Below are 12,720 nucleotides of genomic sequence, written 5' to 3'. Positions count from 1 at the left end.
CTTTGGACGGTGTGTATCCCGTGATATCTGGCATAAAACGGACAGCAGTGTGAGGATGTGGGGTTGCTCTGCTCAATCAGAAAACTGGATATCTTGTCATAATTGATGAAACCAAAAATTCTTTCTACCAGAAAATCCTGACACAGATTGTCCAGCCGTACGTTTACAACTGGCAGCTTAAGATTTGACTCGAAAAACAAAATGAAGGTTCTGACTTTAGTCTAAGTTCAAATATAACATGAAAGACTCAGTAGCTACGCTTCCATATGATTGTTATGCGAATTTTGAGCGAACTTTTAAAATAATAATAATAAACAGGAAGTAGAGGTTGCAAACCAGCATGAACCACAAGAAATACAGAGAGTCCTCTACTCTGAGATGGAGGCCTGGATTGGATTTTCCCAAGTTTGGTAGTTCTGGTGAGACAGATGGGAAAGTTTGCTACATCAGGATATGCTCTCATCGTGTTTCCATTTCCTGATTAGTGAATTAACTTTTGTTTCGAACCACCAAAAACACACTTTTTTTATTTTTGCAAAATTGCAAAAGTTATTTTGGAACTTTCCATTTCCATTAACCTCTTCTAATACGAAGCTTCAAAATGTGCATAAACATGGATGGAAACACGTTTGCCAGTTAATTTCTTCAGTTGAGAGCTAATTACATTCTCACTTGGGACAAGTTGGTATTTACAGCTTTTCCCTCCTTTTAAAAAAAACAAAACTTTTTAATAACTTTGCTGTCTGATAATAAAATTTGTTTAACAATGCAAGACGTTTAAGTCTGACGAAAAAACAAGCAAAGGCCGAAGGAATCTGCGAGGGGGCAAAAATACAGTTCCACAGCACTCTACATGCATGTACCAAAGCCAAAGATGGAGGATTCTAATTGGTTAAATGATTCTTATTTCCTCTGCTCACTTTCCACTGCTGAGTCAATAAAGTGAGAATCAGTAAAGTGCCAACAGAAGCCACACTGGGGCTAATACACTCTGCTCTGTATTAGAGCAGAGCAGCTCTGCAGGAGTCCAGGTCAGAGCAGAACCAGCAGGCCTGGAAAAACCCCCAGCAAGACCCAAACACCCTGCAGGTATGAAACCGATGATTAGGGATGATCTCCAAGAAGTGAAAAAAGAAACCACTGGCGCCACATGGTAGTGCTGTCTGAGGTCAGTGCGATGACAAAAGGCTCATTAATGAGGGCTGTTTAACACTAATGGTGGTACTTTTTTCCCCACAGGCAGTTAAATTTCCAAAAGTATTGCAATTACCTTTAGTGTTGTGTTCTCTGAGGCGCTAAAAGCATCTTCAGTCGAATCCGTGACCCACAGCAGCAAATGCAAATCTAGAGACCGGCGCTCTCCCTCCATCACAGACGCAAAACAAGATGTAAATCAGCTTTGTTTTTCCTCCCTGCTACATTGTTCACAAAGAGGGAGAGTAATTTACCGCCTGCATCCACATGTTTGCAGACCGAGAACAAAACAAATTCATTAGCATCTGTAGGCTTCCATTAAAGGTCTATGTTTACAGGAGAGCGGCTTGTTGTTGCAGAGATCACTGGGGCTACATGTAGCATCAAGTGTCGCTTTCAAACTGTTAGGTTCCACATTTCTATGTGAAATAGAGGAAAGGGAGTCTAAGGGAAGAGTTGGGTAACAGCAGAGCTGCGTGTTCTGCAAATAATAGTTTTATTTAACAGAACATCAAGTACCGTACAACATTGGTGTTTGTTTCATAGCATTAGCTTAAACAGTAGCAGGGTTTCCCCTTGAAGGCCTGCTAAGCCTGGCGGACTGGGTTCTTTATGGTAGTCTACCAGCTGTCCTCTGTGTTTTGTGTTAAAAAGTGCTAAAAGTTAAAAGCATAACGACGTAGTTATGTGACATTGGAAGAAATTGAACATACTTCAACACCAACTATTAGCCTTAAAATGGGCAAGCACAAAAAATGTAAAAAAAAAAAAAAAATGCTGATACAGAGCTAAAGCTGTGCCAGAACACACATTAAGCGTGTGTGAGACACTAGCAATATGCTAACATCCAGGCTAGCTAGCACTCTGCCTCACTTAGCCACAGCTCTGCTAATGTCAACGACGTCGGCCCGGTGGTATGCGCTCTCGCCGGTCAGCTGGCTGAACATGCAGCCTCTTTTGTCTCCCTCTTTGGAAAATGGACGCTTGTCCATCGTGTTTCGATCCTTTATTCACGACATGGTGCTTTATTTGGTGAAGTTGTTAACATGTAGACCAGTAGAGACAGGCAGCTGTTACGGTGATTAAAAAGAAGAGACACAACTTTGTGTTCAAGTAAAGACCTAACATGTTGCCATGGCACTTTCAACCGTTACACCAAAGATACGATGCTTAGACTGACAGGAGAAAGTAAAGACTAGCTTACAATGCACTGGGGGAAACGCTGAGTCGGGTATTTAGTTTTGCAGATATATTACAGTTGTAAACATTTTGACTCAGAGGCTAATTTGCTTCATGATAGATATTTCATGATATTTCTGGTGCAGCCAGACTGCAGATGTGATGAATTTGATACATTTCCTGCATTTCATTTGATGGCTAACCGGGAGATCATGAAACCCCTCTGCGATAATGGCTGGTGAAGAAAAGAAGGGGATTCATCAGCCAACAAAAACAGACAGTCGTGTTTTCTTCTTCTTTCTATGATGTTTGAGTTATGAAATTAGATCTGAGCTAAGAATGATTTAGCAGGCCTTCAAATTCAATAATGTCCACTGGGTGTTCCTTTTGAAGGAAAATGGGCTGTTTACTACAGCAAGGGCCGAAGCTGGATCACCACCTTCCACTTCCTCCCTGCTTTCTCTGAGTCTCCTGTCTGAATGCGGTGATGCATTAAGGCAGACGCAGGTTGTTGGGATAACTGACAGGTTTTCTGGGGAAGGAACTCGACTCAATCAGGCTTTGATTGCGGAGAAAAGCTCCGACTTAAAATCTTGGAAGAACTCAACGTTTGACAGCGTTAGCTATGATGGCCATGTTTTACAGCCTCTCTTGCTCTGCAATTACGCTTTTGAGGACTGCACTGGAGTTGACCTCCTCTGACATTTTAATGGCCTCCTCCGGGGTGGAAGGAATCCAGAAGCATGTTTTTTGTCATCTGATTTCCACGCAGGAGCAATCTGTCTCTTCAGCTGCCAGGAAAACATACGGACCGCGTTACAGCCGAGAAAACGTACGGCGCGCCAGCGGAGGCTGCGCTGCCTCGGCTTACGGAGGAACACAGCTGAAAATGAGCTGTGGGAGTGAAGGCATGTACAGAGGGACGGTAAACAACCACCTACTGTAATAATGACTACAGAAACGGACGGGGTATGTGCTGATGGAAAAGGCACAACAACACTGGTAATTAAGATGAGGCAGATGAAAATATAAAATGAGTTAACAAGCAACCATCAGCCCTCAAACTGTTGAGTGGACTAAAACTTTTATTTATGTAGGTGATCTTGGAAGAGAAACAGATGTCAGCATGTACCTCCAATTTGAAGTTCCAAACATGTTGCACTTAAAGTCCTGGGTACTGAGAGTACAATACTCTAGAGTTAGAGTACAGTATGATGGTTTTTGCATAACATTTTTATACAAAAATGTGTAATCTGATTAGATCCACTGGCATTCCAATGGTCCAGTGTTCGAGATGTTTCTAAACAGCCAAAAAGACAAACTAGAACAAACAACAGACACAACAAATAAAATGAACTATGAAGATTCTGCAAAACAAAATGATGCAGGCTTACCTGACTTGCCCACCCCCGCCTTGCCGAACACAGCCAGCTTCACCTCGGGGCTTTTGGCCATGACAGCAGCTGCGACCAGCAATGCTCAGCCGGCCGATCAGTGAGCTCAGAGTTCAGCCAACCATCCTCTGATCGGGCCGGGAGGAAACGGCAGCTGAGGAGACAGGTCAATGAGAAGAGTGACAGCTTGAACGACTCCATTACAGAACCAACAGATCCATTACGGATGAAACCCTCTTTTGACTTTTCCCCGTCACATTTGATTGTGATTCTTAAATTTTAGTTTCTTGGCAGCATGTGACGCTGTAATTTGATTAGTAAGAGTGAAGTGAGTGAGAGCTTTGTTCACTTTTCAGCGATTGAACAAATCCCTGATGAGTCAAGCCAACTTTGAGCCGTCTGAATACAGCAGCGTTTGGAGAAAACGGTTTCTAGGAGACGGATTTGATTGGCCGATTGTCCTTTGTGCTTCCAGGTAAGAGATGATTGTTGCTTTTTATTCTGAAGTTTGGCAAAAATTAGGGTGAAATCACCTTCAGTCGTTTAGGTAATAAAAGATTTCAGTCGTCACACACGACGGCTCTGCGTGAAACGGAGAGACTTTAAGGTCATTCTTCTATTTTAATCCACCATAAAGCAACACTGGACACATTGGTTATGTTGTTCTAACAAAAAATATAATTTCTTTGTTTTTCCCTAATTTTTCCTCCAAGCCTTCCCCACTTAAAATCAATTATCACAACCGTATGTTTGATAAAACTCTCTCTAAGTAACAAGTATTATGTAACTTTATTCAGCCCCTGCAGGATTTTACAATTGCTTGAGTGTTTTTTTGTTGTTGTTGTTTTTTGGGGGTGGGGGGGGGGTTGTCTTAAAAATCCCTAATTTTGTGGCGCTACTATAGAAATATTTACAAGGACATTTGGGGAAAAGATGATTAAAAGTTTGGACAGTTTAAACAAGCAAACTTGTATTCTTGAAAGAACTTATACAGCTAAATTTTTGTTACTTTCCATGCCGAGCATGGATTATAACTACCTCAAGTAAGCCTAGGCAGCAGCATAGAAGTAAGAAATACTGCCACCTGCAGGTGGGAGGCAGCATGACTTAAACCCAATGTTTTTACTATTTTCATGGGAAATTTGCATGAATTTACGCAATGGTGGAATCATAAAAGACTGAAGGAACTGTTTATTCATCCATTTTCTTTTTAATAGACTTCTCGTATTATTGGATGACACTTTAACACATAAAACGCACAAGTGAAGCCGACGTCGCAAGATTTAAATTGAGCTTCACAGAGAAACGGCGTCTTTCCTCGACGATCGCAGGTAGAAGCCACAAGCCTCATGATATGAAGAAACGCTGACGGAGTTTAAATTGCCTTTTGAGAAGGAAAACACAAGAGCAGTCTGTTTAAACAACTAAGCACCGGTCTGTTTGATGAGAAAACAAGCTGCTGTGAAGTTTTCTCCCCAGATGATTAAATCAGAACCTCTCTCCTCAACCCCGTCTGTTTTTCTCCTGTTTTCTTTTCCAGTTTTTTTTTCTTTTTTTACAAGAAAACAAACACTGATGGCAGTCTGATTAAAAATCGATACTCCAAAGGAAAACTAATGAGCCTTCCAGATAAGTCACTTCACCCAGATAATACGACAAGTCCAAGTGTTGCTGGTATAGATTAGAGCACATGCAGTTGGCAGTTTTCTGATCAAACAACCAAACCGAGTCCCTCTGCTAACAGAGGCTCAATAAAACCTAGAATGGTTCAATAGTTGTAGATCAAAGCAACCTTTACAACATGGTCAAATTCAGAAATGAAACAAGCAAATGGAACATAATTCAAAATCACAGATCATGTTAGAAAATTTTCACTTGATGTTTCACCTGTTTGTTTTGTTGAAGACTACATATAAAAATGTTTCAGACTCCATAAATAATTGGATAAAAGTCTCGAATGTATAAAATCAGTGCAGCATTTACAGAATGACGCTCTGTTAAAACAAACCCGGCTCCATTTCAAAACAAGCCAATACTCTGCGCGTTTCTATGAAGAACATTTGAGCAGTCACATTAGTCAGTGCTAAGTACACACGGCGCTGACATAAAAACCACAAACCAAGAGCGTCCGTGCTGTTTCCAGGCCTGGTGTGGTCTCTGACGTACGGAGGAGACGTCCTGTAACATTGCTGTGTAAACCCCGGGGACAGGGCCGCTCCAAGGCTGCTATACCTGCTGCAAATGTCTTCAAATCTTTAACTGTTCCACATTGCCTAAAAAAACAAAACCGATGACTCAAACTAATTTCTGAATAATTCAGCAAATATTTATCTAACCACTTGAGTGCACTTATAGGGCGATGATGTTTCATTCAGTTACTTGATTATTAATTATAAAAGAAAAATAATAGACAGAATGGACTGATTAGCACTGAACTCCACAGCCTTGATCCCAATACACATGTACTATTTGGAACGGAAGCAAATTTAAAAAATGACACACACTTCAAGGACTCGATGTTCCACAAAATTTCATTTGTTTTGTCACGTTTCGATCCACCAGGCATGTTTTTCAACATGACAACATATAGGAAAAACATGGCAGAGGTAAATCATGCTGTGTGTGTTTTGTGATAGCAGTGGCCATTTTGAATTCAACAGAAAATGAAGGAAAATGACATTATCCTTATTTATGCTTTAACTCACGTGTACCTAACATTTATCTGCTATTTATTAAACTCAAAAAGTGAATTAGCGAACCTGCTGTGTGTTTAAGACTGAACATAGTGGGAGTTCTTAGTTTTGATCATTTTAACAAATGAGTTTAAAAAATCCAGATATTTCAATATTTAGGCAATTAGAGCCAATTGAGGAGAAAACTGAAGGATTCAGATCTTAGGCTTCTCAATGGTGCATCCAGACTGAAAAAGGGGCAAAAATACTTTTGCGAAGCACTGGATAGCCAATCCAAACGGCCTAAATAAAGTAACATTTCTCAACATCAAACTACTGTATGTATATCTGCGGTGTTTTTTTTTAAGTTGTCTATTTCAACACATTTCAAACAAAGTGTTAAAAGTAGCCTACAATGTTAACAGCTTGTTGTTCATTACCAAAGCAGAAAAGCCAGTGATCACTGCCCACCAGGAGCCGCCGTAAATAATTAATTATGGATTAATTCTGAATCAAATCATAACGCCAGGCAACAACAAGCGAGCAGTTCAAAGTCTAATCATGCTGTCATGTACAACAGTAAGACACACAAACACACAAAAAAAAGATGGCAGGAGGCAGAGAATTTCCCAACTAACAAAAATCCCATGACATCAATTGCTTTTGGGAAAAATAAAGCCGTGTTTTTACTCATTATAGTTTTGGCCCAATGAGATGCAGTAAATTAATGAGAGCAAACTTCAATCAAATTCCAGCATCTCTGCCCAGAAAAATAAAACCTTTGAAATATGTTTGGTGAATGTCGCTGCCAGAAATCTGTTCTTCAAACCGGCTGAAGTTATGAAGTGGCAAGTTTCCAGTTTGTTTGTTTTTTTCCCTCCTGCCTCACAAACACACACAATGCATCAACCTCCATATGCCTTGATTATGGTGTGTCACTTGTCCGTCATTTGTAGCCATGTGAAAACATAAGGAGAACCTCTACAAGCAGCTGCATGTGGTTATGACATACCAAGCAATCCACTGAACTCCATATATGGATTGGTTGAAAATATGCTGTAAGTCTGTTTTTTTTTTTTTTTTTTTTTTTTAAATTCTTAAAATTTTGGACTTTTGGCATAATTTTGATTGTTTATTGATATTACTTGAATCTCAATATTGAGATAGGCAGATATTTGAATTGGACTTAGCGCTTTAGCAAAAGCTTCCACTAAAAACTGTGTTGGTGTAGCGCTGCAGCATTAGCAGAGCTAAAAAAAAAAAAAGACCAGTTAGCAATCAGCTATTTCACTGTACAAGGAACAGTCTAGTAGAAGTGTCCTAACCTTCTCCATAACATGAAAATGCATTTTGTTGACAAGATTATTTCTTGTATATATGCAGATTAATAACCTAGCACAAAAAGATTAGACATCAATATGTGAAAGTTTCTCATTAAGAACTGAAAATTGTATTTAATGATGTCTTGTGTTTTCACACGCCAGCAAGGATGTCTCTTCCTCTACTGGGTTTATGATGGCAAAGTAATAATGTAACCATAACAACGCTAATATTTAGTCCTGATATCCTGTTTCACTGCAAACCTCAGCAGGACTTCTCTCCCAACGTCTGAAACACAAACACTGTAGAGAAAACGAATTCCTGTCCACACAGGGTTTAGAACTTTTGCATCAAATGGTCAGTTTTCTAATGACTTTTAAACAGAACCGATGATATTTTTGCTCTTATGTTCAGTTTCTGCTTTAGCTCTAATTCACCCCACTGCAACGAACCAGATGAAGACGCTGCAGCAGGGAACCACCTTTGAGGAAAAGAGGAACTGCACAAGCGGCGTCTCCCTACTCCATCATTCCTTCCTCATCATTTTCCATTATGGCCTCCATGTACTCCATCAAAGGAGAGACCGACGCCAACGTCACACCAGGATTTTCCTAATTTAGCTGTCGAGTCCAGATTCTGCTAAAAAGAATAAAATGTAAAAGAAAAAAAAAAGGGCGAATAAAAATGAGACGTTTAAAGTCAGGTAGAGCCAAAACAAAAGACATCGTTGCTGCAACATTTTTTTTGGAAACAGTGGTGTTTTTGTTTGCCACCCTTTGCGTGTCAGACAGGGTGATCATTATCCACTTTATCGCAGCTCCATCCAGGCCAGGGCCGGGCGCGCCAGGACAGGCTTTGTTGAACTTAACTCTGCTCACGGAGTCAGGAGAATACATTTGGGATGCTAGAACCAAAAGTGTTGGGTGTATCGGGCTAACAGGACGTAGCATGCAAATAAACTTGTTTGCTTTTTCTCACGATGCAACACATAAAAATGGAGTGCAACAAAAACTCTGGGAGTCAAAGATCTCCAGAGACGGCAAGAATAAAAACTTGCTTGGAGAATATGTCCAAATAATGTGAAATATTGCTCAATTTGATTTATCCAGGTCTGATAAAGAGGATCCCATCTCTTAAAGAATCCTGTTGCCACCGGTGCAGAGCCTGCCCCATGTCGGCAGTACGAGGGAGTGATAGCATCTAAAGTCAGAGCAAGAACTAGAATGAAATTCTGCAAGAGGAGCAAAAAACTGATCAACTCGACGCAGAAAAAACATGTAAATGGATCTGTATCAGTAAGGTCCAGGTCCAGGTCCAGAGGTTTATATCTAACATGTCAGAGACAATCGCAGTTAAGAACACTGTTATTATGAAGCAGTGATGTTTCTGTTGGCCGCTCGTTGGTCGTTTTATATAGACACAAGTTCATTTTCTCAGATCCTGCGTTCGGTTAAAGCTCACCTGAATGCTAGCCTAGAAAGTCTGGTTCAACTGGGGATGTGTGAACAGAACAACGGGTTTATCAATCAGTGTCGGCTCAGTTGAAGGGAACTCTGCGGTTCAGTGGCATGTTAAATGGATCGTGGTCTTTTGCTGAAGAACAAAGAGAAATCCTTCAATCGTTAAAGACTGACACCACTCCATTTTTCTTTGCATTTTGTGAAAACAAAAGTTGCGCTCTGGGTCTTTTTCAGAGGTTTCATGTCGTTTCCTTCAGTGGTTCTTGGTGCAGTAATATGGTAAGATTTGTTGTGTTTTATTAAAAAAATAAAAATCACATTCAAAGCAGATAAATTAATAAAAGTATAAAGGTATTTTAAGGCAATCTTGGGGAGCCCATGAATGTCGAGATTTGATTTTAAAAAATTAAAGACAATCACTCAGTTATTTAAAAAATATATATTCATTCTATTGCATTTCAATTCTTGTCAGACTTTATGTCATAAAATAATCTTAATATCCATTGTAGTCATCCTGGCTTTGACTTAAAATACTCTCTAACCCTTTGGAGAGAAAAATGTTGATTTCAGAAATGTAGATATAAAAAACAAAGTTTTATCCAGGATGTGCAAGTTTGCTGTTTTTGCTCCACATGGAACTGTGCTCCACATCCAAATTGGCAAATAGGTCACGTGTGTATGTTTTCTTTCTCTTCCCTCCTTCCCCCCCTCTGAGTGCCCAGCTGGGGTTTGTCTCAGTTTTACTTTGAGAAATGAATCTGGGTGGTGGTGATGTGGCTTTCAGAGATTACAGACCGGAGAGCTCCAAACCATGTGAGGAGATCTCCTGCACCACCGACTATAGAAAGACGGCAAACCACACGCCTGTCACCAAAATACACACAGGGAAGTGCAGAGCAGCAGGAGGAAAGTGAGTGGAGAAAGGCTTCCTACGTCTTAGAAAGGTTAAACCGAGTTGTTTGTTTTGTGAAATTTGTAGCTTTCTCAATGGAAGAAGTAACCTTCTACTTACTGTAAGTTAAAACAGAGTCTGAACCTCACAGCTGAGCCCAATCTGAACCAGTCTCTGCGTTTGCTGAGAGTCTAAAACTGGCATCATTAAACTATGTACCAGTACGATACTGTACACCTGTTTCAGAAAGCAATGTTTCAAAACTGCCAAAATACTGTTACAATGAATTAAGAGCAAAATGAAAAAATAAATACATTTCAGGATTGAGCCTAAAGACCTGAGTGGCTTGAGAACAGCGTTTTAAAAGTACATCTGCTAAGTTTCTGCTAAATAGCCAACAGATAGCTTGCTATTTTAGCAAGTAGCCTGACTAAACAACTGGCTCATATAAGGAAAAAAGTGTCATATTCGAAACAATGAATGCTTGAAAGCTACTGATCCGATTAGTTGGGGTTTATTCCAAGTTAGCATTGGTGTTTGTCTCAAAACAACAGAAGAAATCTGTGAGGTGGTCAATTACAGCCTCGGTTCTTCATTGGGCTTTTTATATTCCTGGGTGGGGTGCCAGTTTATATGGTCTTCAAACTACTGCTTACAGATTTCTCCTGACTTTCTGCCTTTTCAACTTGCTTTCAAGTTGTGGACTTGGTGAAAGCTACCTTGTTTCTGAGTGGCAATTAAGTTATTAGCTGCATTTTCATTCATGGCCATAAAATGATGCAAATTGAAAGTACAAAAATAAATGTACTTCATGGAAATATGCACCAATTTTGGTTAAATTCAGGTTTTTCAATAAAAAGGTTTGGTTTTTCAGTCGTATCAAATTGATGCATTTCGCAAAACTGCGGTGGAAACATCGTGTCACACATTGCTCCACAGTAGCGACAGAAACAATACGACACAGAAGTCTCCTCAGGCTGAAAGAAATCTCATGTTTACACCTGTTGCTGCAAAACGTCATCCTTTTGATGACATTTTTGGGTAAACGAACTTAGTCACATGTCATTTTAAATGGATTTCCTATTTAATGGAAAAACAGGAGTAGCGAAAATGTGTTTCAAACACCATGATCAGAATATATAAATCACTCATTTTAATGGAAACACAACTAGTGAGGCTACAGTTCATTATTCCAGGCGTCATGTTGTAATAATTATTATTTATATACTTTTAGCACATTGTTTTTTACATACCAGACATAGGAACTGAAGTTCTTATTGTCATCCCTTCCTTTTATTTATTTATTTTTAAATGTATTTATTTTTTGGCTGTCATGAGTCACAGGTTCAGACTGAACCCAGTCCAAATCGATCTGTATCTTTCCTGAGACCGAACCAAGATCCTTTCTCAGGTCAGAGTTTGGCAGACAGACACCTGTGCAGTGGCTCCTAATCCTATTGAGGTCTGGCCTGTTATGCAACACTAGGGGACGCTCTTGAATGCCAATTAGTACATCCTGGATCCTGAAGTGAGAGACGAAAAATACGCATGAAAGCAAGTTTAACTGAGCAACAGAAGCCCAGAAAGGAACTAAAGAGACTTGTAGACAGTAATTTAAATAAATAAAATTCACTTTTGTTGTACATTCTGATTTCAGTAACTGGTACTGTAGTCCATAACTGTAATGTGCAAGAAAAATAATTGCATGGGAAAATTTGAATACCGACTCCCTGATACTTTGATTCCCTACAATAAAATCCAGTGCAACCTTACATAGACTCAACCTTTTTGCCTGAAAATGTGATTTACTGCACAATTTAGTTTGCATATCTGAATTATACTATGAAACAGTTTCTTTCTCTGCTCTCGATGCAGTTCATTTCATCTGTCAGTTTTATTTTAGCGAGATTATTTTCCATATTTCATCATTGAATGTTAAGCTTTGCCATAGAAACGGCTTTAGTCTGTTTTGCTTTGAGACAATCTTTGATCTCACAGAGAACATGCCATGACCTTCCTTAAAGGTTCCGCCTCCGGGTAAAATGTTAAGCCTCCTCAGGTCCGCTCTGCTCCACACCTGAATAATGCGGCGCGGTCACATATAACACACCTGCACATATAATGTACCTTCAAGAAATAACAGACTCACCGGACTGGAGAAATAATCCCCGCAGATCAGGAGGGGAGGAATGAAGAGGAAAAGTTGGCTCGGTGGATGAAAGGGATGTTTGACCTTCTGAGATGGAGATCCGAACACGACGCGCAGCTGGATTAGAAGGAGGGATGGAGGCAGATTGGTGGACAGACGAGTGGATGGATGGTAGGATGCTGTCAGAGCAGACCGAGCCGCAGCTCTGGCAGAGATGAATGAATACTGGAAACGCCGGATAGGCGGAAATATACAGGGAGGGGGGGGCAGGAGTCCCTGTCAGGAGTCCCCGTGACCGGGCGGCTGCTGCTGCATGCCGCCGCATGTCTGTACTGAGAGGGGGCAGTGACATCTAGTGGCAGGACGAGGTAACACAAGGTCCTGCGCCGGAAAACGGAGATTCCACACTTTAGCTGTGACTCAAAGTCGTACGAATTTAAGAGCCACAAAATCGTTCTTA

General features: G+C 40.3%; 1 protein-coding gene across 1 annotated transcript in view; it reads right to left on the bottom strand.

Annotated features, from left to right (window-relative positions):
* rerg (RAS-like, estrogen-regulated, growth inhibitor) overlaps positions 1-12,587 on the bottom strand; it is a 36,361-nt gene extending 23,774 nt beyond the window's left edge. The window contains exons 1-2 of the mRNA XM_015018998.1: positions 12,261-12,587; positions 3,768-3,921 (exon numbers count right to left, since the gene is read on the bottom strand). Of these exons, the coding sequence (XP_014874484.1) occupies positions 3,768-3,828 (61 nt within the window). The 5' untranslated portion in view covers positions 3,829-3,921; positions 12,261-12,587. The remainder of the gene's footprint in view (positions 1-3,767; positions 3,922-12,260) is intronic.
* Between the last annotated feature and the right edge of the window lie 133 nt (positions 12,588-12,720).

This window comes from Poecilia latipinna, unplaced genomic scaffold (genome assembly GCF_001443285.1).
Source record: "Poecilia latipinna isolate Pla-1442-1.1 unplaced genomic scaffold, P_latipinna-1.0 Scaffold2356, whole genome shotgun sequence".
In the NCBI taxonomy this organism is placed as follows: Eukaryota; Metazoa; Chordata; class Actinopteri; order Cyprinodontiformes; family Poeciliidae; genus Poecilia; species Poecilia latipinna.
This window is presented reverse-complemented; position numbering and strand designations above follow the sequence as displayed.